Raw genomic sequence first — 23,344 nt, forward strand, 5'->3', positions numbered from 1 at the left:
TGTTGCGTGGACGGACTTGCCGTGGTTGAAAAAGATGCTTGATCCTGGGGCCATGATAAGGATATATAGGAGAAAGATGCGGCAGGACTCTAGGCTCGGGAATCTTTGCTCAGTCACTCCTAGGTCTAGGATTTGGGATCAAACATAGACTCTTCCAGACGGCATGGAGAAACTCGAGAGGGAAATCGGCCAAAACGTGGCCGTGGTGCAAACGGCCAAGAGAAAGAAGCCGACTCTGGTTGACTATGTCTACTATGCCTCAAAGCAGCGGGACAGTGAGAGAGCGCAAGATCTCAAGAGGTAGGTTGATCTATCCCATATCCCTCGTGATCTGTAGCTGCTCCGTGCAATTGGCTAACTGGAAAGGGTTAGCAAATACTCTGTCGCCGACAAGCTGCAACTTCTAGCCGGACAAGCCTTTCAGGAATCCGATCCTATCTCGAGCAGGGAGGATGATTTACAGATTGAAGGTCTCGAAGAGGATGAGACAGCGCACGTCAATGCCTGGCGCGCCATGCGACTCGCGAGCTGGCCGTCCGCGTTCTTCCTCAGCACGACAGACATCCTAGGCCCGTTCAATGCTCCCTATGCTTTCCGCCAGAACGGGTACGTGGCCGGTGCCCTGCTGTACATCTTCATGGGCCTAATGGCATTTTACGGCGGCCTCATGGTCTGGTGGCTTTACGTCAAACTCGACAGCGACCGCTTCCCTATCAAGAGCTACAGCCACATCGCTGACCGCATCGTGGGCCCATGGCTCCGTATATTCTTGACCTTCCTCATCTGGCTACACATGGTCGTCAATGTCGGCACCACATCGCTCGGCAACGCGCAGTCGTTGTACCAACTAGTGAATGGCAAGCTGTGCTTCGTGGTTGCGATTGTGATTTGGATTCTCGTGTAAGTAATACCCGCACCTCACTACTCTCCCTTCCTTCCCATCGCCTTTTATAGCGCTTAGAAGCTGAATTGAGGATGGTGAAACTATTATAGAGGCATCGTGATCTGCCAAATCAGAACTCTCAAGCGGTACAGCTGGCTATCCAGCATGGCCATCTTCCTTAACCTCCTAGTCCTCTTCCTCTCCGTCGGCTTCGTGGCACACTCCCCTCCCAACTACGCCTCCGCTAAGGCCGCCTATGGAATTTCGGAAGCACCCGTAGTCACGCAATTGGTCGCGACGTTCCCTTTCTACGAGCGCATCAGCGGTGTGATGCAAATCGCGTATGCGTATGGCGGTGCAACCATCTTCGCGCAGATCATCGCCGAGATGCGCCGGCCCATGGACTTCCTCAAGGCCTTCGCGTGCGCCCAGCTGCTCATCTTCTGCCTCTACTTCTTCTATGGCCTCTATGTCTACTCCTTCCGGGGCCAGTTCACCCTTCCCGTCGCGTACCAAGGCGTCAGCCACAAGGCGTGGCAGGACATCGGCAACATCATCTCACTGATCTCGTCCGTCATCGCGGGCGGGCTGTACGGCAACATCGGCCTCAAGGTCATGTACGTCAACCTCGTCGAGGACACGTTCAACGGGCCACGGCTGCTGTCTACCAGGGGCCGCATCCTGTGGTCCGTCATGGTCGTCGGCTTTTGGGCACTGGGGTTCATCATCGCGGCGGCTATCCCGCAAGTGCAGACCCTGTCTAGCATGATCGCTGCAGTGGCCAACGTGCAGTTCACGTACTCGTTCCCCACGGGGTTCACCTTCATCTACCTGGTCCGCCTACATGGCGAAACCGGCGGGGACGTCTACGCACGGGACGGGCTCTCTGCATATGCTGACACCTGGACGTCCTGGAGCCGGTGGAAGAGGGGACTCTTCAGCGGGGGGATGTGCATGGTGCTATTCAAGTTTGCCAACCTTTTGCTTTCGCTGGCGGCGCTTGCTACGGCTGGTCTGGGTAAGTGGCGTATAACCATCCTTGGCTATCTGGCGCACAAAGCGGCTTGTATGCTGACCAAAGTGGGAAACGCGAATAGGTATCTACGGCTCCGCACTGTCGATCCAAGCGGCTTTCCAGACGGCTGCTGCGACGTCGTTCGGCTGCGCTGCGCCGGTCTAGTGACGGCATTTCATGGTGCTTCTAATAATACGAAGAGCCTCGGATTACTTCTGTCCCAGAGACAGTTCTGCGAGGAAAGACGAAGGGACGACTCGTATTCAAGCGATGAGGCTATCTCACTATTTCCTGCAGGAGAGAAAAGAGAGAAAACAAAACAAGGGCTGTTGTATGTTCTTGGTTTGGTCTCTTTAGTTTTTGAGAGCCATTAGACGTATTTAACGGACCTAAGTACATTCATGGTCAATATACAAGCTCCTCACGGAGAATTCCCACAACAAAATTTCCATTGATTTCGAGACATTCCTTGGCACATGGTCTATACGTGGATTCACTGGATTCAGACGTCCATAGTATATAGCTAGTAGCATGACGACTTCCAAGTTCTTTATCTTTTACTAGCAGGCCTGGCCATATAGCCTAACTCTATTTGGGGAACGGTAGTTGCTTCCGTTAAACTTCGGCAAGTCTCGGGTTTCGGGTACCCGATTTTCTGCATACCAGCGAATCATTGAGCACCGCGGGTCCCGTGGGCGGTGCGCAGCGGCAGACATGCACCAAGCTTTTGCGGGGCCTGAGGCAGCTTCAGCTTCTTTTCTCTTCTCTTTTCAATCTCACACTCTCACGCACTTCGACATTACTGCTGGCGTTGCCTTACCTTTGCCTCACCTTCCGTCCTCAATTCCACGGCTCCCCCTCCCCTCTCTCCCCGACGATGTCGAGCCAGCCACTCCTCCAGACAGCTCCTGGTATGTTCCCCTCACTTCCAGTCCACCACTGCATCGCCGCACTGCAATTGAATCCAACTCCCAATGCAACCCAACCCACCCAGATACCAACTAGCTAACCCCATCACAAGGCAAGCGAATCGCTCTCCCCACCCGCGTCGAGCCGAAAGTCTTCTTTGCCAACGAGCGCACCTTCCTCTCATGGCTCAACTTCACCGTCATCCTGGGCGGCCTCGCCGTCGGGCTGCTCAACTTTGGTGATCGCATTGGCCGCATCTCCGCCGCCCTCTTCACCGTCATCGCCATGGCGGCCATGATCTATGCACTCATCACCTTCCACTGGCGCGCACAGAGTATCCGCCGCCGTGGACAGAGCGGAATCGATGACCGCTTTGGACCGACTATTCTGGCCCTGGCCCTCTTGGCGGCCGTTGTTGTTAACTTCATTTTGCGGATTCGCAATGGAGAGTCCGATTGATGTTGAGTGTGGTGGCATTGCATCTTTCTCTCTCTTCTGTCTCCCTCCATGGCGTTTATCTTGAAGGAGTCTTTTCCCTCTTGTTTGACTTTTGATTTCTCAATACATTCTTCCCTGTCCTGTACAATGGATGACGATCTCTGCGATGCTCTGCGAGCTTTCTTTTTCTCTTCTCCGGGCTGATTTTAAGGCTCTCATGTTGGAATGCTGTCTTGTGCCCTTGTCGGCAGCTCTCACATGCGACGAGCTCCCTTCCACCATGTGCATTTTGCTGGATCTTTCCACTACGGGATGGATTGTATCTAACCAGATGCTCCCATGCTAAATATGCCAGAAAACAAAAATGCCAAGCGTATATTCTCAGGTTTATCGCTTTCATTGGACGGACGGGCGGACTGGTTGTGCGTCTACGGTTTCTTCTCCAGTGTATATCACTAGGGCACCGTACGATCAATTGAATTTCACCAATCACTCCGAGCAATAACTCGGCTCTACAACCCTCCCATCCAGGTATCCCGTATCAATAAACTCCTCGTAGTTCCAATAGTCCTGCTTATCACCCTGACCCACGACGGTGGCATTACTCCAGAACTTGGCCGTCCAGTAACTACTCCCTCGCGTGAACTGGTCAAAAGCCGACAGACCCGCATGCAGGTTCCTTCCACGCAGCGCCAGCGAGTTAGCCGCGCCAGCCTCCATCGCCCACTCGCCCACAAACGTCGGGAACTTGCCATCGCCCGCACTCACGCGGGCATCGGCGCACAGAAACTCCGGCAGATTGGCCGATGTCGAGTTGTCGTATTGCCAGTAGTAGTGGTGTAGGTCAAAGACGAGATTCGCATCCCGCTCGAAATGCGGCGACCAGTACTCCTCATGCTTGAAGCTGCCCTGGAACATCACGGGCAGGCCGGGGGCCGCGGTCGCGGCGCGGTCGAGCACGGCGTGGATGTACCGGAGCAGCCAGACGGCGCCATGGTCCGACAGGGCGGCGGGGGTTCCAAAGGCCGAGAAGTTGTGGTTATCGGCAGGTTCGTTGATGGGCTCGATCGTGTACGCCGTTGGGTGGGGCGAGCTCTGCACGAAGTCGATCAGTGCGTCGACGGCGCGAAGCGACCAGTCCAGCGCTGTCTCGTTCCACCACCACCCCCAGTGGCCCGTTGCTTCGCCGATGTCCAGCCCGTTGGTCCCACCGGGCAGAGAGTGGATGTCCACGACGATGTGCATGGCGTGCTGCTCGATGGCATAGTCCGCAATCTGCCGGAGGTATTCCTGCTGTCTGCCGGAGTGCAGCTGCGAGCCGGGTAGCTTAATCCATGCAGCGTAGGTGGTGGGGATGCGCAGCATCTGCACGCCGGCACGGGCGAGCTTGTCAATATCCGCTGTCGTGATAAAAGTCGCGTATCGCTCTTCTAGGACGGGACCGCACTGGGCGCCTAGGTGCGCACAGAGACCCCATTCGTCTGATGCGCCGCCGGAGTACTCTGCCCACCAGGCCGTGTCAATGGTGGACTCTTGCTCCAGCCAGCCGCCTAGGTTAACGCCGTTGGCTCGAAAGGTGCGCCAGTCCACATACGACGGGTGTTGGTGCGGCGCGGCAAACGCTGCGGGCTGAGTACCCAACAGGGCGAGCAGGAGGGCTAGAGCTGCGGTCCGCATGATTGGGCGACTGTGTCAGGATGTTGGCAGACGGGTCTGCGAGACTTCCAGCATGTTTATATGCTGCCCATCAGACCCGCGACCATCTGCCGTGGCCGCACGGGTTATCCTTCCCCAGATTCTCCGCATTATCACGATGTTGTGTCGCGTTTCGCTGATTCGCCCGGAGATCCCAGATCGACAGGGCGTGGTCTGAGCGCCAGAGGCCAGAATCGGAAAGTCCGACCACTGGAGGTCTATCGTGAGAGTCCCGAAAGAGTTAGGGTACGGGCTGACCTGCGTAAGGGGGACAGAGCCTCACCCAGAATCATGAATCGATAGATAACCAGATCGATCCTGAGTGGAACCAGTAGTGGTGACGTGTTTGGATACAGCGAGAATGATGTGATGCTCCACTCTCTGCTCTGGCTGCCTGTTCCTCGCCCATTGTCCCCCTTTCTTCCTTCCTCTTCCTCTCTCTCTCTCTCTCTCTCTCTCTTCTCTTTTCCCGACTTCTGTCCTTCTGATTATCTCCCTCTTCTCTTCTCTTCTCTGCGCTTCTTTCCTCTTCCTTCTCTCTTCCTTCTCTCTTCCCTTCCCTTCCCCTATTTTTGATTATTCATCCCTGGCTCCTCCCCAGACCCCCCTTACTAATAGCCTCGCCACTCTGTCTCCCTTTATCCTGTAATCATAACAACTCCCTTCCAGCTGGTTCTTCCCTTTCCGGTCGCTCCCTACTCCCATCTACCTCACACACCCAACTCCCCAACCACTCCACTTTTTTTCTCACGGTCGGACGGTCCAGCCAGTTCCACGTCCATTCCCTCCCACCCATTATTACCACGTAATACTCTTCTTATCCTTCCTTTGAGCGCATGGAATTCTTCGCAGCGCCCCTTTAACTTCCCTCCGATCGCTCGTTCTCCACCACTGCCGTTCCCGCCCGGCTCCGGCGCACTCTCGCATGGCATGTTTCGTTTGCTTCCCTGGTCCTCTGCAATAGGAGGGAACAAGGTGATGGCGGAAGAGGTCACGATGCTCGCCACACCCTCCTCCAACTGCTCCATGCCTGGGGTCAACGGCCTGTCGCTACCCCGGCTGAAGCGCAAGCGATCCGACTCTGACGCGGCCAGCGACGCGCCCGCCCCGACCAGACCACGCACACAACCACCGGTCGCCAACAATCTCCCTCCAGCGCCGGTGTCGCAGCCCGTCGTCTCGAAACCGCTCGCATCGGCGCCCGTTGCTCCATCCACACCGGTCGCATCGGCGCATCCGCCGGCGCAGGTCGCCGCCACGGGGCCCCCAGATGTGAACCAGCTGCGCGATACCATCACGGCCCAGCTGAGCTTGGAGGTGCTGCTGAAGCACAACGAACTGCGCCTCATCGACCAGGAGATCGCCAAGTGTCAGGTCGCACTGGAACAACTGCGACGCTGCTCTGAGATCCCCTACCCCGGGTCGCGTGCCACTGGCATGTCGTCGACTGTCAGCTCTGGCGTGGGTGCATCGGTGTTGGTGCCTGGAAAAGGATCAGCGCCGATATCCCCAGCGCCATGGGGGGTCACCGAGGGACCATATTCGCGCCACTATGCGCGCTGGTTGCTGCCTGACCCTCGCTTCGATGGAGGCGAGGCCGACCCGGGACTCTCCTCGGTCGCTGGCAACGGCTTTCCGCTGGTCGAGGGTCGGTCAACGCGCGGCAACCCGGTGGACATGGGCTCGCTGGCGAGCAAGACCCGTCCCCAACGGGGTTCAACTGGTACAAAGCTGCAATCACTGCCCAGTGGCTACCCACTGATCAAGGAGAAGGCGGGTCCAATGCTGATCCGGCGCAAATCGGACGGTGTGCTCGTCAAGTTAATCTGTTTGGATTGTCGACGGGACAACTTCTCCAGCACGCAAGGATTCATCAACCACTGTCGTATCGCACACAACCGCAACTTTGCCAGTCATGACGCCGCCGCGATGGCCTCGGGTGAACCGGTCGAGGTGGATGAGGCTGGTACCGTCATCGGCGGCCGAAGTGAATCCATTAGCGCTCCGGTGGCTCCAGGATATGTCCATCCGCTGATTCGATCTACTCCCCTGCCTTCGCCTTCGACTTCCCTCGCCACTCCCGCCAAGGACGCAGTCACTCCTCAGCGACTGTCTGACGTGAACGCAGCCGCCGCTGTTGCAACGCCACCCGCGACAAGACCGTCGGTTCGCGAGCAGCGCCGACAAACCGAACCCACTAAGATTTCTGTCAACCCTTCATTTCTCGCCTCTCCCGCGACTCCTCACTTGTCAGCCTTGATGCGGGACCGCGGTGTCGGTGTGGATATGGATCAACTGGTGGCAGATGCCAAGACACCTGTTTACCTCGGTGGTGTTTCCGACAGCGAGGATGATATGGATACGGACGATTCTGGGCGACCATCTGACTCCGGTTTGGAGACATCTCAACTCGGAGCAAGCGCTGGTCGACAGCCAATGCGCATGCCCACTGCGCAAGCCGCATCGGAGCGCTCGGAAGGTCACAAGGGACTCAACCGAAATCCTCACGACGCGCAATCCTTGGAAGAATCAACACCGTCTCGGCTGTCACATCACCAGCAGGCTTCATACCTCTCAGAGATCTTATCAGACACCCCTCAAATGATTCAGCCTCGAGAAGCAGATCATATAGGCCACCCGGCAAACCTCAGTCCAAACACTTTAGAGTCAAATCAAGCTCCGAGCTTGGTGAGTGATGACGAGGATGATTTTGGAGCAGCCTCGGACTCCGATGGGCCCAGCTCCTCCGAGGCAGGCGACAACGACCAAGATATCGGTCACATCGAGGTGGAGGGCGATGAGCGCACGGCCACTCCGTCCACCGCGACCACCGAAGCCAAGCCCGGTCCATCACTGGCGAGTCCTGCTCCGTCTGCGCCGCCAAAATTGTCCAAACCCTTGAAGCGAAGCAGATCCAAGAAGAACATTTCGTCAATGATGCCTGCATTTGATGACTCCGACAAGGAAGACAAGCACGTCAGCTTCGTCCATTCCGACGAGAACCCCAAATCCAAGCGCGGCCACAAACCTGCCCCATCTGGCCGGTAATTCCAACTCCCATCTCCAAAAAACTTCACTTCTTGTTTTGCTCCAAGACTCTCTTCTCTTCTCATTCTTGTGCCTCATTCCGTGTGTGGCTTCTGTTTTCTTATTTTTTATTGGCGAGAAAACGGACGGTCTGCTTTTATGTTTCGGTCTGGATCGTGTCATCTTGATGATGGCTGACGATGATGGATGATGACTCTGATTCTTTTGATGATGTGCCTGTACCTGGTAGTTGTTTAATGAAGCCTTTCCATGGTTATTCCATGGACCTGAAGCGTGTATGTCTGAAGTGCGAGTAGAGTGTGTATTGTAGAGAAGGAAAGAGAGCAGCCAGAGGATGTATAATTTACGTATTCTTCCTAATTATCCCCGGTAATATTACACGGCTCATCAGCGACAACAATGGAATTTGAGCTTCCTCTCTTGCTTCGACCACTTCCAATTGCTCCACCACTTCGCTCCGAGCCATTGTTCAACCTCTGATACGGCTGTGTCGGAAGAACTACCCTCGTCGTTCTACTCACTTATCTTTCGCCGTCAAAAAATAAAAGACAGCGCGTATCATCTCTGGGGTCTGATCGCATTTCATCGCGATTCTCGCGACAAGGTCCATGTCAACCAAAGCTCAGCTGTTGCCAACCTCAAAATGGCTGTCGACACAGATGTGGTAGCCGATGCCCCTAAGCTAGAATCAGAGAAGCAAGTAGACGACTCCATCCCCCTCGGCGGAGACGAGGATGAAGATGAAGACCCATCCTACGACAAAACCTTCCACCCTGACCGGATCACTCTTCCCACCTTCCGCCGCTTGCTCGCCTGCTATGCCACCACTGCGGAGCAGGTATATCGGCGCAAGATGATGGTCAAGCTGCAGCCCAAGCCGGCAAAAGGATCGTCGGCCAAGTTGAAGAAGCGTGCAGGTTCTGCGTCTGCCACCGCCACGGGTGCAGCTCTAATTCAGAAAGCGGATTTGAATGCCTCTGAGCAGCGGTCCATCCAGACCGAGACGGACAAATATCTGGAATTGGACCAGTTGCGGTACGAGGGGCTTCCCAAGAAGGTCGCGGAGAGGAAGAGGGGTGATGATGGGAACGAGAAGAATGGGTATTTGAGTAAAGACGACTTGTTCTCTATTATGGAGTGGAAGATGTATGTTGACATCTCTTGATTATTTAGTCAATTAGCTAACCATTCACCAGGAAACACGGCGTGTTCCGTCCCGCTCTCATGGGATACCTCAAAGCCAACCCGGCCAACCTCGTGCGGGAATCCACTGCCACAGCACTTTCTGCGCTCCCTACTGCAGACCCCACGCTCTACCCAGATGAGGCATTCCCACGACCTAGTTTGGACGCACTCACTAAGCCACTGCGTGGCGTTGGCCCTGCCACGGCATCGTTGATCCTGTCCATCTGCACGGCTGCAGGCGATGTCTCGCACCAAGTACCATTCTACAGCGACGACGTGTATCTCTGGCTATGCCTAAAAGATTTCCCTGAACCTGAGGATGCGCGAAACCCCCAACCTCTGATCAACAGCGGCGGTGCAAGCCCGGAAATAAAACCAAAGAAAAAGCTATCAAGGTACGAACGGCCGAGCGGAGATCTGAACGTCAAATACAACGTGAGCGAATATCGACAGCTGTGGAACGCCTCGTGGGAACTTCACGCGAGATTGAACCGCAGCATGGATACCTCCGACCAAAAAGGAGATGGTGAAAGCGAGAAAAAGGTTTCTCACAATGATATCGAGAAAGTCGCATTTGTGCTGCGCAACGTCGCCTTCTCGGGCTTTTACCAGAACCAAGATCCAGAACCCTTTCTAAAGGCACGTGCGAAGGTTGAGAAGGCAAATCAGTCTCTCCCGGATGATACGCCGATAAACAAGAAGCGGAAGCATCAGGATAAAGATGAGAAGGATGATAGGTCGAAGGATAAGGGGTCTCGCATTAGCAAGAGCAGCAAGCAGAATTGAGGCGCGGTCTGTCTGACTTGGGGATGATATACATTTACTCATTGAAGATAATCTGAGCAATCATATCCATATCATATTAACATATCCTTTCCACTGCAGCGAACAATGACAAATTAGACTATCCTGTATACATTAAAAGGACAGGGCATTATGCAAAAACAACACCAACACCAACCAAAGACCCTTCAAGTCCCCCTACAGGGCAACACCAAGTCCCATCCCCAGGAAAGCAAGCCACATCCCCGTCTCCGCCACACGGTTGGAGACCGCCGCACCCTGCGACGAACTAGAACTAGCAGACAGCCCAGTCAGGCTCTTCGACGGCTTCTCATCTGACGACGAATCAGTCTGCTCGGTATTAGCGGTCGACTCGTCAGAGCTGTTGACCTGTCCCGTGGAGGTGGAGCGTGCGGCGCTCGAGCTGGCCATGCCGCTCATGCTCTCCATCGCCGTTGACGATGCACCCATGCTGCTGCCGGTGTCGGTCGTCTTGGGCGCGTAGGCCCGCGCGTTGGCGCAGTTCTGTTGACGGATCTGTTGCGCGCCTAGACGCGCCGAGTCTTCGGGGCAGTTGTTGTAGCAGCTTTGTTTGGTGGTATTAGTGTGGTTTCTCTCGGGGTTGCGTCTGTATATGAGGTGGAGAAGCACTCACTCCACGACATCCGTGCTGTGTTGGCACGAGCAGTCCCAGTCCCCGGTGTCGCAGTTCTCGAGCTGGAATTTCATGTCCGTCACGCATTGGTCGACGACCCTGTAGGTTGGAAGTGTTTTCTGGTTAGACAAGAGCTAGGTAAAACCGGTGTGTTAGGCTAGACCTACTTCTGCGCAGCGCACTTCGAGCTATCATCAGCCAAGGCCAGACTGGCCGAGGCGGCGATGAGGACAGAGATAGCGGTTGCGTAGCGCATTGTGAGGGTTTTAGTTTCGGGCAGGAGTGGGTATCAATCGATTAGAGAATAGAATGTGAGGAGGATGAGATGAGATAAGGTGAAATGTGACGGTATGGAAGATGATTAGAGAAGATGAAAAAAAACCAGAGTCAATGGATACAAACAGTTCAAATATATGCTTCTTACGTCTCGACCAAGACATTCCATTCCATAGTCAGAAGAGAGCGGAGTATACAAATTTCCTATTTGAGAGTGGGTGCCGCCCCGGATTGCCGCAACCAGAAGTATAAAAGTGGCGGGGCACTGTGTGCTATCAGCTGAGAGAAAGCCATGCATAATAGACTTTGTTCCAATGGTTCTTGAACCCCCTGCTAATTCACCGGAATCGGAAATGGCTCGCCTGCACCCCCTTAATGAACCAGGAGTGGTTAGTTGCAAACAGACGCCCACTTGAGATAAGCATAATGGCTCAATGTGGCGGGGAGATCTGATCTGCACTACTGCTGGGGAAACCGGAATGGAGGGCAATTCTCTTGCGATGAAACAAACATTGGCTGCATTTTTGGGTGTGTCGGGGCGCAAAGGGGTTCGGGTTCCTGCATTCCCGCTGAAGTCTGGGGGAGCATTCCTCGTTGCCATATCCCCTTTGTAGGTCCCTCGATTGGCCAATGGGAGATATTCCAGCATCGGCTTGGCATCCTCGGGCCCTCTATGGGATTTTTCAATCTTTCTCTGTCTTCTGGGTGGAGGACTATGGGGAAGTTTCTTCCGGCAAGAACGTCCTGCCTTCCTTGGGTATTTCCCGGCGAAGCTGTGTGCTTGGCATCGGTTCGCTCATCCTGCGCTGCGAGGGTTGGGTTAAAGCTACGTTAAGAGGGAAGGTGTGGTATACACATGAAGACTTTACGAGCTATAGTCTATAGTCAATGATTCATTCCGTAGACGTCCTTCTATCAGGATCACATCTAGAATACATTTCGGGTGCGGGGCCACATCAGTCCACAATGTACACTCCTTACAAGCCCTTCGCCTGCTTAGCCTCGGCGAGAGCCTCCTTCAGCGCCGCCAGCGCGTTGTCAACATCCTTGCGGTTGGGGTCAGTCACACTGACACCCATGTGGCCGAAGCGGATGTACTTGGTGGCAATCTCCTTGTGCAGGCCGGCTGCGAAGATCACCCCGCGCTTCAGCAGACCAGGCAGCACATCCGGCGGGGTGAGACCCTCGGGCAGGTACATGGCAGTCATGCCGTGGGCCTGGGCGTCCGGGTTGGGCGCCAGCTGCTTGAGACCCAACTCGGCGATGGCGGCCTTGACGCGGTCCGACTCGCGGGCGTGCACAGCGAAGCGCTCGGACATGGGGCGGGCAGTGATCTGGCTGAGAGTGGTGTGCAGGGCGTGGACGAGCTGGGTGGGCGGGGTGGCGAAGTAGGAGGGCTTGAAGGCCTCGTAATTCTTCATGATGGGCAGCCAGTTGGCAATCGAGGCGTAGTACGAGCCCGATGGGGTCTTGCGCGACTGGGCACGCTGGATCGCGCGGCCGGAGCACATCACGATGCTCAGACCGGGCGGGCAGCCGATGGCCTTCTGGCTGGCCGTGACCACAGCGTCCAGATCCCACTCGTCGAAAGCGATCTCCTCCGAGCCCACGCTGCACACGCCGTCAACCACCACCAGAGTCTCGGGGCTGACCCGGCGGACGAGCTGCGCCACGCCCTTGACGTCGCTCAGCACGCCGGTCGAGGTGTCGACGTGGGTGATGGTGATGACCTTGTACGGCTTCGCCTTCAGGGCCTGCTCGACCTGTTCGAGGGAGTGTCGCTCGCCAATCACCGACTTGAGCTGCGTCACTTGCGCACCGTATGTTTCCAGGCAGTTACTGAACGAATCGCCGAAGTAGCCGGAGTTGAGCACCAATGCGTTATCGCCTCTCTCGATCAGGTTGGCGGACACCAGATCCCAGCCCAGGGTGCCGCTGCCGGCGATGACGAACGGCTGTGCGGCGGGGTCGGTCGACTGGAACAGCTTGCGCACGAGGGTGATGGCCTCACCGAAGACCTTGACGAAGCCGGGAGCGACATGGCTCTCGCTAGGAAGAAGAACGGTGGTTAGCAAGGGCATGCCATGGGGGGAAGGCAGTCAGGGTCGACTCACGCATAGTGGGCCATAGACTGCAGCACGGCATCGTCGAACTCGATGGGGCCCGGGATGAGCAGGGTGTTATGAGGGGCTTGGGCAGACATGTTGGGGAATGTGGGAGTGGGAGGAAAGTTGGAGAGGTCGATGGGTTTATAATCGAGGTCGTCGGAAGGCAGGGAATCTCTCTCGGTCGAGAAAGGAGTGTTAAGCTCAGGCAACGGCAGGCGCTGGTCCAGGTGTCTGGAGATCAGGCTCAGGCGTTGCGTCGTTCTGGGAGGAGCCAGCTTTTCCGATTCGCGGCGCTCCGACCGCGGGGCAGCTGAGTGGTGATCGCGGATTCCCTCGGGAAAGGAGAGAGCAGGGTTCGGGGATCGCCGCCGAAGTACGTGACCGGGGGTAGGGGACTAGTGCAGTACTATACTATCGTATAGTGGCCGGAGTAGGGTGGTCAATGGAATAATGGAGGGATTGTGAAGAAGAAACGAACTGGGGATGGTGTTCCTTTTGAAGCGAGCTGTCTCCATCCCCAACAATTGTGCTCTGGTCATCGGGAGGTTCCGCCCGGCTGCGGGCGAGGGTATACAACTGCCAGGACATGTCTCTACGCGGTAGCTGTGATTCTGATATGATGGAGCTGGGATATTCCCATTTTCAGTCTGCTATCCCTTTCTTTTTGCTTCGTGGATATGGCCTCCATTCATTACTATTCGAGGCTCTGGCCCCAACGTCTAGACATGGGCATCTCTATATCCACCAACCCCTACTCCCAACAAGCTCAATTTACTCCCCCGGTGCTCCTAGACAAAGAATGACTCTCGATCACCTCCGATCTCACCCATTGAACCCCCAGGCAGTCTGGGGATTGCGCTGTATGCACCATCCTACCGCTGATTCTCCTCCCACCGACGGCGACCTCCGCATAGATAGGAAACGCATGGATCGGATGCATCATGCCCTGGACTGGGATCTCCAGACCGAAGTTCTCGCCCAAATTAATATCCTTCGGCCTGACGAGCCAATGCAACGAAGCGTGCCTTGAACTTACTACATTCGGATGGTCTGTTAGGGCTGCTGACGTAATGGCCTTCGTGCTTCCCCGCGAGTGCCAGTGAAGCAGCATCACCATCGATCACCTGGAATGAGCACCATCGTCTCCACCTTTCATTATGACCGCCCGTCTGGTCCTGGTCATCGGTGACCTGTTCATCCCCGACCGGGCTCCTGTGAGTCCTATCGTCCCTCTCAGCACTCCAGCCGCTAACTCTCCTCCGCCCGTAGGACCTACCAGCAAAGGTGCGTGTTGTCGTGGGCGTCTTCCACCACTGACTCCCATTAACCCCGTTGATTACAGTTCCAAAAACTCTTAACCCCCGGCAAGATCGGCCAGATCCTCTGTCTGGGCAACCTGACCGACCGCGAGACCTATGAGTTCCTCCGCCAGGTCGCCCCAGACCTGCAGATGGTCAAGGGCGACTACGATGTCGACTCCCCCAACCTCCCTCTCTCCAAGATCGTCACACACGGCAGTCTGCGTATCGGCTTCACCCATGGTCACACCATCATCCCGCCCGGGGACGCGGATGCGCTCCTGATCGCCGCGCGCCAGATGGACGTGGATATCCTGCTCTGGGGTGGCACGCACCGGTTCGAGGCGTTTGAAATGGAAGGCCGGTTCTTCATCAATCCTGGCAGTGCAACGGGGGCCATGAGCTCCGGGTTCTGGCCCGAGGGCGAGGAGCCCACTCCGAGTTTCTGCCTGATGGATGTGAGTTGGCCTTTGGTTGTTGAGGCATTGTTTTCTCGCAAGTGCTAACCCTGTCAAACTGCAATAGATTCAAGGCGATGTCCTCGTTCTGTACGTCTATCAGCTCAAGACCGACGCCAATGGAGTCGAGAACGTATCCGTGGAGAAGGTCTCCTTCCGCAAGAATCCCGCCCCGGCGTCGTGATTGATAGATAGACAACCACCCTGTCCCAATCCTCTCCTTCTTTCCGACCTGTATATAGTCTCCTTGAATTCCGTGTTCTGCTGGTTTTTCTCTCAATCCAACTCCCGTCATGATGATACCTTGAAGTCCTGGTCGGCTGCTGCTGCCTCCTTACATAGATGAACAAAGGCCAGAATGGAAAGCAAATGAACTAGTTACAGCCCGATCAATTCTGCGATACTCACTCTTGCCCGTCGTGGTGGTATACTCCATGTTCATTCCTCCCTCGCCCAGGTGATCGCACTAGTCCCGAAAGAGCAAGCCTCCCATTTCCTGCACCTCCAATCACTCGTCCGTCTCCAACTCTCATTCCCTGCTGCCCGTTGCAGACGACCGACCATCTACATTCGAATTTTTGTCATCTTTGCTAGCGGTGTATTTCTCGTGTCTCTGCCCGCCAATCTAATCTCTGCGCGGAACGGAACGAGAGCTCTGATTGCTCCCCCTCACCCATCCACCCAATTGCGACGACGTGATACCCAACCTCTCAATCGATTTAATTTATCACGCTGTCACCATGGCTTCCGAACAGACGGAGATGAAGGACGAGCAGCTTCCCCCGCAGGAAGCCGGTGGAGATGACGAGGTGCGTGTGGCCAGCGATGCGCCGAAGCAGAATCATCCGCTGCGATGCCCCTCCCTCCTCCCACTCTCTGGACCAAAAAAAGTTGCGCGCGCCTCTGCTAACATGCTCTCGTTCCGTCCAGGAGGACATTGCCGCGATGAAGAGACGGGTGGCCGAGATGGAATCTGAGGCTGCCAAATTGCGCGAGATGCAGCAAACGCTCGACCAGCAGTCGGAGAATCTGGCAGAAAATAAAGAAGAGATCGATGCCCGGAGTGTATTTGTCGGCAATGTGGACTACGCCGCCTCGCCCGAGGAGATCCAGGCGCACTTTCAGAGCTGTGGCTCGATCAACCGCGTGACGATTCTGCTGGACAAGTTCAGCGGCCAGCCCAAGGGGTATGTCCAATGCTCTGCTCCGAGTCCCGCCTGCAAGGAACTTGATGTGTTAACTATGTGGCGTCACAGCTATGCCTACGTGGAATTCGCAGAGCCGAGTCTAGTGGCCCAGGCGCTGGTTCTCAACGAGAGCGTCTTCCGCGGTCGCAATCTGAAGGTCCGTTTCCCGCATCTTCATAGTGGTCTTTGCCGGCGCTCACATCTCATTTATTTTACAGGTCGTCCCCAAGCGCACGAATCTGCCCGGCATGAACCGTGGCCGGGGCCGGGGTGGCTTCCGCGGCGGCCGGGGTCGTGGCTCGTTCCCTCGCGGCGGCTATCGTGGTGGCTACCGGGGCCGCGGCCGCGGCTACGCCCCGTACTAAAAACGTTTGCTGGATGCTTGTTTCCAGATGGATCTATCCCGTCTCATTTCCTCCGGATGTGGCTTTGGAGTTGCGGTATGGACTTTTGTGTATAATACGAGAACGAGCACGAGAACGAGCAAAAAGGAAGCCAAAAAACCTCAAAAGAAGGTTGTATCTCGGGCCAAAGCAAGAAAAAAGCACGATGTAAAAACCAGTATGACTAGTCAAAGCGTCAGCAAGTCCTAGTGACTAGTTCACTTAGTTCGAGCAACAACTTGACTAGGTTTATTCTTATCGCTCTCGCCACTTCCACCGGCCAACCCGCCCGCTCGATCTTACGGATTACGTACGCCTGTGGAAAAGCCTCACGAAACAAGCAACTAGAAACAGGGCGCAGTAAGATCGTTCAGGGCCTTTTGGGCCGCTGGGCCAGGCATGGCCTGCTCAGCCCCCTCCGTAGTTTGAAGTAAAGTCAAAGTACCTCGCCCATAGTGAACACATACAACGGGTACGTGGGCAGTACCCACCTAGCCTTACAGCATTACCTGAGCCTTTCCACTCCTCCTCCCTCCTCGCCTCCTCTTCATCCTATCTCGACTCATCATCACTCTTCCCCCCCCCCCCCCTCCTCTACACCCACACACACCTCCCCCGATTCCATTCTTTTTCTATCGGGACTCTCTGCTGGACTGGCGACCTCCCCTTTGGTATTTTCCATCATCCCCGTCAGCGGATGTGCGCGCCGCGCTGTTCTGCTTAGGCTTGATTGATCAGCCTTTCGCACCGGCTGTGAATCACCGCAGGGCATAATGGCGTCCAACTTGCCAGCGTACGCTCTCCTTCTCCCTTTTCAACATCTTGACCCCTGTGCTAATCCCTTTTCTTTGAATTGCAGCCAGCCGAATCTCCGGGTCACGAGTAAGATCGCCCTTTGAGTCTGCAGGGCAGCGGGAGGCTGCGGGGTGCTTTTAAGGCCGGCAACTAACGTATTCTCGACAGTTATCGCGGCAGACGGTCTCTACAAGCGTGATGTCTTCCGTATGTTCTTTCCTTCCGTTGTTGCTGTTGCACACACCCGCCTAACCGCCAATTTAGGATTCCCTGATCCGTTCGCCGTGGCCACCATCGCTGGAGAGCAAACACACACGACATCGGTGATCAAGAAGACGCTCAATCCATACTGGAATGAACCCTTTGATCTGTATGTGTTGCCGTTTTATCCAGGGGGGGACGCGCGTTAACCACCAACGATGTCACAGGAAGGTCAACGAAGATAGCATCCTCGCGATCCAGATTTTCGACCAGAAAAAGTTCAAGAAGAAGGATCAAGGCTTCCTTGGTGTCATCAACGTGCGCATCGGAGATGTGATCGATCTTCAAATGGGTGGTGATGGTATGTACCGGGATCCAAAATCCGTCATGACTAGCCCAGGCTGACCTCGAGGGCTCTTGTGCCCGCCCGCCCACTTGCAGAGATGCTCACTCGGGACCTGAAAAAGTCGAGCGATAACCTCGTCGTGCACGGCAAACTAATCATCAATCTGTCGACAAACCTCAGTACCCCGCATCCCAGTCAGCCGAATGGCCTCCACCGTCAGCAAGCTCAATCGTCAACTTCCAGTGGCCTCGTCCCGCAAATTGCCGCCCCGGCCTCCCAGGCACCGCCAGGCATCAGTCAAGTCGACATGTCGACTGCCGCTGCGTCGAGCTCGTCGCTGAACCAACGGACGCCTACAACCGCCCCACCCCCCATTAGTGCCATTAGTGCCGGAGCGACTGGTGCCGCTGCTGCTGTAACCGGTGCCGCCGCCGCTCGCACGAATGCCAGCTCCTTTGAAGATAGTCAAGGTCGGCTGCCCGCTGGGTGGGAGCGCCGGGAGGATAACCTGGGACGGACGTACTATGTGGACCATAACACAAGGACCACGACCTGGCAGCGGCCGTCGGCCAACTATAATGCGCAGGCTCAACGCTCGCAGAATGAGGCCACCATGCAGCGCGAACGTCGGGCCCATGAGAGCCGAATGCTTCCTGAGGATCGGACTGGCTCGAATTCTCCGAATCCACCAGATGCGACGCAAACTCCACCTCCACCGGCAGGGTCGTCAGCCGCTAACGCGGTTTCAATGATGGCGACGGGTGCTACCACTGCTGGCACTGGAGAGCTTCCTCCAGGATGGGAACAGCGGAACACACCAGAAGGCCGCCCTTACTTTGTCGACCACAATACCCGGACCACGACCTGGGTTGATCCGCGCCGGCAGCAATACATCCGTATGTTTGCGCAGGGTCAAGCCACTGGTGGGAACAATACCACGATTCAGCAACAGCCTGTGTCGCAACTGGGTCCGTTGCCCAGTGGGTGGGAGATGCGTCTGACCAACACCGCTCGGGTGTATTTCGTGGATCACAATACGAAGACGACCACGTGGGACGATCCCCGACTGCCCTCGTCACTCGACCAGGGTGTTCCGCAGTACAAGCGTGACTTCCGACGCAAGCTGATCTACTTCCGATCCCAGCCTGCGCTCCGCATCTTGACTGGGCAGTGCCACGTCAAGGTCCGCCGCAACAACATCTTCGAGGACTCTTATGCCGAAATCATGCGGCAGAGCGCTTCGGATCTCAAGAAGCGGCTGATGATCAAATTCGACGGGGAAGACGGTCTGGATTACGGTGGTCTTTCTCGGTATGTCATTGCCAACAGAATAACGGTACGAGGGAGGGTGTACTAACGAGGTGAACAGTGAATTCTTCTTCCTCCTTTCCCACGAAATGTTCAATCCCTTCTACTGTCTCTTCGAATACTCCGCCCACGATAATTATACCCTGCAGATTAATCCTCACTCCGGCGTCAACCCGGAGCATCTCAACTACTTCAAGTTCATTGGCCGAGTGGTTGGTCTGGCCATCTTCCATCGCCGCTTCCTGGACTCATTCTTCATCGGAGCCTTCTACAAGATGATGCTGCGGAAGAAGGTCACTCTCCAGGACATGGAAGGCGTGGATGAGGATCTGCACCGGAATTTGGCCTGGACTCTGGATAATGACATCGAAGGGATTGTGGAACTCACCTTTTCGGTGGATGATGAGAAGTTTGGCGAGCGTCGCACTATTGATTTGATACCCAATGGCCGGGACATCCCCGTCAGTAACGAGAACAAGGCGCAGTACATTGAGTAAGTTTGTCTAGCATATCTGCCTTGACTGTCCACTGACCCAGGTCTAGGTTGGTTACGGAGTGGAAGATTATGAAGCGGGTCGAGGAGCAGTTCAACGCGTTCATGTCTGGTTTCAACGAGCTGATCCCCGCGGATCTGGTCAACGTCTTCGACGAGCGCGAGCTGGAGCTGCTCATCGGCGGTATTGCCGATATCGACGTGGACGACTGGAAGAAGCACACCGACTACCGTGGCTACCAGGAGCAGGACGAGGTGATTCAGAATTTCTGGAAGATCGTCCGCACCTGGGACGCCGAGCAGAAGTCGCGTCTTCTCCAGTTCACCACCGGAACGTCGCGTATCCCCGTCAACGGATTCAAGGATCTCCAGGGCTCTGACGGACCTCGACGATTCACGGTTGAGAAGTCTGGCGACCCTGCTGCGTTGCCTAAGTCGCACACATGGTACGTTTCTTATTACCCAGGTCTTGAAAACACATCCAGCTAACACTTGGCTATCAGCTTCAACCGTCTTGATCTTCCTCCGTACAAGACGCATGATACCCTGGAGCACAAATTGACTATCGCAGTGGAAGAGACGCTTGGTTTTGGACAGGAATAGAGAGCAACAACCCGCAGCCTCACCCTTGTGCAATGCAATGCAGATTTTCATTCCCTCGCCACTTCGCATTCTGGCTTTTCTCATTCTCCTGTAAACAGCATTCTGGGAAAATTTCCTTTTGCCTAGAGGTCACAAGACCAACCAGGCCATCTCGTTCTGCGCCTCGATCCCCGCTCTCCTATCCATCTTCCCCAACGCACTCTTCTCACCACGCCTTTTTCTCTCGTTCAAACCCCACCGCACCATGTAGCGGCATCTCCCATTCCCCAGCCATCCACTCTTTCCTTTTTCGGCCGTTCCGTTGCAACCACACGATCTGACCATCTCGTCTTCCTGGGCGTGATCGAAACAAAGAGAAGCAAGGCACGCCTATCGTTTTGTTTTTTGGGCTTTATGTTTTTCTCCCTGTTGTTCGCTTTTTTTCACCCTGCCTGCTTTCCTCGTCTCTCCCTGTCCCGGCGTTCGATTGTGTATATAGGCTATGATTGTCTCTGTATCATCCGTGGGGGCTGAGTACCTGTACCTTTTTGGTTGAGTCAAATGCAACTCGTCAGCGAAATCGATATTCTTCGGTTTCGCTTTTTTTCCCCCCTCGATTGGTAGTGTTTTGTGCCGTGTTGATCGATGTTAAGAGGTTGAGTGGGCTTTGGGGCCATTGAATCAACCAGTCGTACTTGCAGTGTATGATACCGTGTAGTGCGTGGCATGTGGCATCTAGATATCCTCCCGTCTAAACATTCATTCTTGGTTGCTAGTTGTTTTCCTATATCTGGATTGCCAAGGGGACAAATGGCGTTTTCATCTGATGGTGGCTCAAGTATATCTCTACGCAGAAATATATAACAACACCACCACCACAAAAGCAAAGTATTGAGCACAGACACATTACACTATAAAGTTTCAAGAAAAGATAATATAAAAGCCAGAATGCAATGACTATGGCTATGTACGAACAGCCCCCCCCATCCCATCCTACCAACAGAGTACTAGCGCAAGAAAGAAGCAAAAGAGGTTAAAAAAAAACTAACAAAACTCCGGGTGTCATTATGGATATACGACGAATTGCTCCGGCCATTGTTATCCAGGTCCTCTTTCCATCAAGACTCGAGGACATGCACATAGCGAGGAGGGCTGCACGCGTTTCTACACGAACAAAAGGACACTCTCCACTTGGTTGAACGCTACTGTCACATGCAATATCGACTTATGTCTCGGCCTCGCCTCGGCGCAGTGCTAGCAGTGCGCGGACATCCGTGACGTACTGCAGGGACTCCAGCATGGGAATCAGATGGAGCAGACCGTTGTCGGTTGGGTCGTTGATCCAGCCTTCGATGGGGATGGCGTTGTCTGGGGGTAGTAACCAAGAAGTCAGAAAACGAAAGCAAGATTATAGAAAGAAAAGATAGCATACCCTCGTGGAAGATGTAGCTCATCGGGCTGTTGTCCAAGATCATCACCTTGCTCAGATCCGGCTCGACAGAGCTCAGGTCCTTGATGTACGCGCCGTTGCGGAATGTACAATGCTGCCGGTAGTAGCGGGCCTGGAAGTACTTGCGCTCCTGCTCGAGCCAGTCGATCACCGGGTCGGCGTATTCCTGGACACTGGCCGTGAAGACCACGAGCTTGTACCACTTGCAGATCTTGCGCAGGAAGTCATCGCAGTGGGGCCGCTTGTGCACATAGTACAGAATCGGATGCTGCGGTCCCAGCGTGGTCTGTGGCCCGCCGGGAGACAGCGCCGTGGTCATGGGCATCGACAGCTTGACCTCGACCATATGGCCGCTGGACATGCGGCCGCCCTTGGCGAGGGAGTGGATGAGCGTCTCGTCGAGGTCCAGCACCAAGGTCTTCTGCGGGATCTTGGCATTGCGCGGGGCAGGAGTATATGAAGGGAGTCGTGGCGGGAGGAGTGGCCGTGGCGGTGTTGGGGAGTGGGGGTATTTAGTGATGCGATGGACAGAGGGAGAAGTGGGGGATTTCAAGCTGTCCAGGTTGACGGCTCCCTGGATTCGTGTGACACCCTCGGGCATGGGCGGGCCCATATCAGCGCTATGGTTCCGCCGTTGTCTCTGCCGTTTGAGAGATTCTTCGTTATGGAGCTTGATTCGTATGGACCGGCGCGGTGTACCCTCTTCTGAAGGTTGATCTGGGTCCTGAGCATTCGACTTGGGAGACCCATTTTTGCTGCTGGTCAAAGGTTTCAGACTCTGTCGGTCTGTTTCGGACTCAGATGTGCTTGATGCAATAGAGTCGCGGGATGTTTGGGGCTTCAGCTTGCGGGTTGAGCCACTGCGATGCCGACCTTCTATCCCCTTTTCTGACAGGTTCGCTGGGCCGGTACGGGATCTCCGTACTTTCCTAATTGGGGCAAGTAGCGAGTAACGCCCTTCATCGTCGCGGAAGAATTGAGCGACATATACGCCAGGGGCAGCGAGAGTAGACAGAATGAACCGGATCGTCTCGGTAATCGCATCAACGATGCGCTTGGTGATCAGCCGCCAAGGGCTTCTGACCGCAAGTGTAGCGGCATCCTGGTTGCTGTGCAATAATGGTGTTTTCTCGTCTAATGTATGTGTTGTCTCCTTCTCCTGATCTTCTTCCTCCGCGGGCGATTCGGCGCCATCGTAACCCTGTTCGGGGGTGAGGGACCGGAAGTTATTCTCGCTATACGACCGGTGTTTCGCCAAGTTATCCGGACGCCAGATCTCGCCCTGGGACTGTGATCGTGGCCGCGTGGCACTGGAGGACTGGCCGATGACTCGCGAGGACAGGATGTTCAGCGAGTTCATCTTCCAACAGGGCCTATCAGAGGGCGCTGAGGTCTAAAGGTGGAACGAGCGAGGGCAACGAATCATCAAAAGCCCCTGAGACAGTCCATCGAGGGTCAAGTCTGCGTGAGGGGGAAGAGGGGGTACAAATCGAGTCGCAAGGCGTCCAAGTAAGACGAGGAGGATGAGGTTGGGGTCTCTCCGAGCCTCGGAACAACGGAGAGCGCGAACAGGCCGGAGGGGGTCTGCCGCGGGGTATGGCGATGGGGGGAGGCAGACGGAACAGCAGGGATCCGAGACCTGGAGTGAAAGGGTAGCGCAAAGAGAGAGCGAGAGGGGGAGGGAGAGAGACTAGAGGAGACGAAAAGGAGCCAAAGGATGCACACGCGTGGGGAAGCGGAAGCAGGTCAAGCGGCAGAAAATAATGACTCGCATTGTTCCCTTCCCTTTTGGCTTCCTTCACTTCTCATAACTCCCTCCTGCTCCTCCAATTCCCAGTCTCAGCAGAC

General features: G+C 55.4%; 11 protein-coding genes across 11 annotated transcripts; 7 read left to right on the forward strand and 4 right to left on the reverse strand.

The window, feature by feature from the left end:
- Positions 1–163: 163 nt before the first annotated feature.
- On the forward strand, positions 164–2,063 carry PFLUO_LOCUS7747 (uncharacterized protein; the record flags this gene model as incomplete). Its single annotated transcript, XM_073785414.1, has 4 exons — positions 164–300; positions 373–900; positions 994–1,901; positions 1,981–2,063. The coding sequence occupies 4 exons, from the start codon at positions 164–166 to the stop codon at positions 2,061–2,063; spliced, it is 1,656 nt and encodes a 551-aa protein (XP_073641772.1).
- A 712-nt stretch (positions 2,064–2,775) lies between these two features.
- PFLUO_LOCUS7748 (GTPase regulator Nrf1) lies at positions 2,776–3,266 on the forward strand (the record flags this gene model as incomplete). Its single annotated transcript, XM_073785415.1, has 2 exons — positions 2,776–2,809; positions 2,920–3,266. The coding sequence occupies 2 exons, from the start codon at positions 2,776–2,778 to the stop codon at positions 3,264–3,266; spliced, it is 381 nt and encodes a 126-aa protein (XP_073641773.1).
- A 468-nt stretch (positions 3,267–3,734) lies between these two features.
- PFLUO_LOCUS7749 (uncharacterized protein) lies at positions 3,735–4,922 on the reverse strand (the record flags this gene model as incomplete). Its single annotated transcript, XM_073785416.1, has 1 exon — positions 3,735–4,922. The coding sequence occupies one exon, from the start codon at positions 4,920–4,922 to the stop codon at positions 3,735–3,737; it is 1,188 nt and encodes a 395-aa protein (XP_073641774.1).
- A 1,044-nt stretch (positions 4,923–5,966) lies between these two features.
- On the forward strand, positions 5,967–7,988 carry PFLUO_LOCUS7750 (uncharacterized protein; the record flags this gene model as incomplete). The annotated part of the gene is made up of 1 exon (XM_073785417.1): positions 5,967–7,988. The coding sequence occupies one exon, from the start codon at positions 5,967–5,969 to the stop codon at positions 7,986–7,988; it is 2,022 nt and encodes a 673-aa protein (XP_073641775.1).
- Positions 7,989–8,631: 643 nt separating this feature from the next.
- Positions 8,632–9,959, forward strand: PFLUO_LOCUS7751 (uncharacterized protein; the record flags this gene model as incomplete). Its single annotated transcript, XM_073785418.1, has 2 exons — positions 8,632–9,134; positions 9,185–9,959. 2 exons carry the CDS (start codon positions 8,632–8,634, stop codon positions 9,957–9,959), a joined length of 1,278 nt encoding a protein of 425 aa, XP_073641776.1.
- Positions 9,960–10,154: 195 nt separating this feature from the next.
- On the reverse strand, positions 10,155–10,867 carry PFLUO_LOCUS7752 (uncharacterized protein; the record flags this gene model as incomplete). Its single annotated transcript, XM_073785419.1, has 3 exons — positions 10,155–10,542; positions 10,612–10,710; positions 10,779–10,867. 3 exons carry the CDS (start codon positions 10,865–10,867, stop codon positions 10,155–10,157), a joined length of 576 nt encoding a protein of 191 aa, XP_073641777.1.
- Positions 10,868–11,864: 997 nt separating this feature from the next.
- Positions 11,865–13,090, reverse strand: PFLUO_LOCUS7753 (putative secondary metabolism biosynthetic enzyme; the record flags this gene model as incomplete). Its single annotated transcript, XM_073785420.1, has 2 exons — positions 11,865–12,936; positions 13,002–13,090. The coding sequence occupies 2 exons, from the start codon at positions 13,088–13,090 to the stop codon at positions 11,865–11,867; spliced, it is 1,161 nt and encodes a 386-aa protein (XP_073641778.1).
- Positions 13,091–14,152: 1,062 nt separating this feature from the next.
- PFLUO_LOCUS7754 (Vacuolar protein sorting-associated protein 29) lies at positions 14,153–14,935 on the forward strand (the record flags this gene model as incomplete). Its single annotated transcript, XM_073785422.1, has 4 exons — positions 14,153–14,209; positions 14,265–14,279; positions 14,338–14,751; positions 14,819–14,935. The coding sequence occupies 4 exons, from the start codon at positions 14,153–14,155 to the stop codon at positions 14,933–14,935; spliced, it is 603 nt and encodes a 200-aa protein (XP_073641779.1).
- Positions 14,936–15,491: 556 nt separating this feature from the next.
- On the forward strand, positions 15,492–16,303 carry PFLUO_LOCUS7755 (uncharacterized protein; the record flags this gene model as incomplete). Its single annotated transcript, XM_073785423.1, has 4 exons — positions 15,492–15,560; positions 15,682–15,938; positions 16,008–16,095; positions 16,157–16,303. 4 exons carry the CDS (start codon positions 15,492–15,494, stop codon positions 16,301–16,303), a joined length of 561 nt encoding a protein of 186 aa, XP_073641780.1.
- Positions 16,304–17,094: 791 nt separating this feature from the next.
- Positions 17,095–20,067, forward strand: PFLUO_LOCUS7756 (uncharacterized protein; the record flags this gene model as incomplete). The annotated part of the gene is made up of 9 exons (XM_073785424.1): positions 17,095–17,114; positions 17,181–17,203; positions 17,285–17,323; positions 17,381–17,486; positions 17,545–17,678; positions 17,759–18,974; positions 19,033–19,464; positions 19,515–19,910; positions 19,968–20,067. The coding sequence occupies 9 exons, from the start codon at positions 17,095–17,097 to the stop codon at positions 20,065–20,067; spliced, it is 2,466 nt and encodes an 821-aa protein (XP_073641781.1).
- A 1,204-nt stretch (positions 20,068–21,271) lies between these two features.
- On the reverse strand, positions 21,272–22,856 carry PFLUO_LOCUS7757 (Nuclear envelope morphology protein 1; the record flags this gene model as incomplete). Its single annotated transcript, XM_073785425.1, has 2 exons — positions 21,272–21,414; positions 21,479–22,856. The coding sequence occupies 2 exons, from the start codon at positions 22,854–22,856 to the stop codon at positions 21,272–21,274; spliced, it is 1,521 nt and encodes a 506-aa protein (XP_073641782.1).
- Between the last annotated feature and the right edge of the window lie 488 nt (positions 22,857–23,344).

This window comes from Penicillium psychrofluorescens, assembly GCF_964197705.1.
Source record: "Penicillium psychrofluorescens genome assembly, chromosome: 5".
In the NCBI taxonomy this organism is placed as follows: domain Eukaryota; kingdom Fungi; phylum Ascomycota; class Eurotiomycetes; order Eurotiales; family Aspergillaceae; genus Penicillium; species Penicillium psychrofluorescens.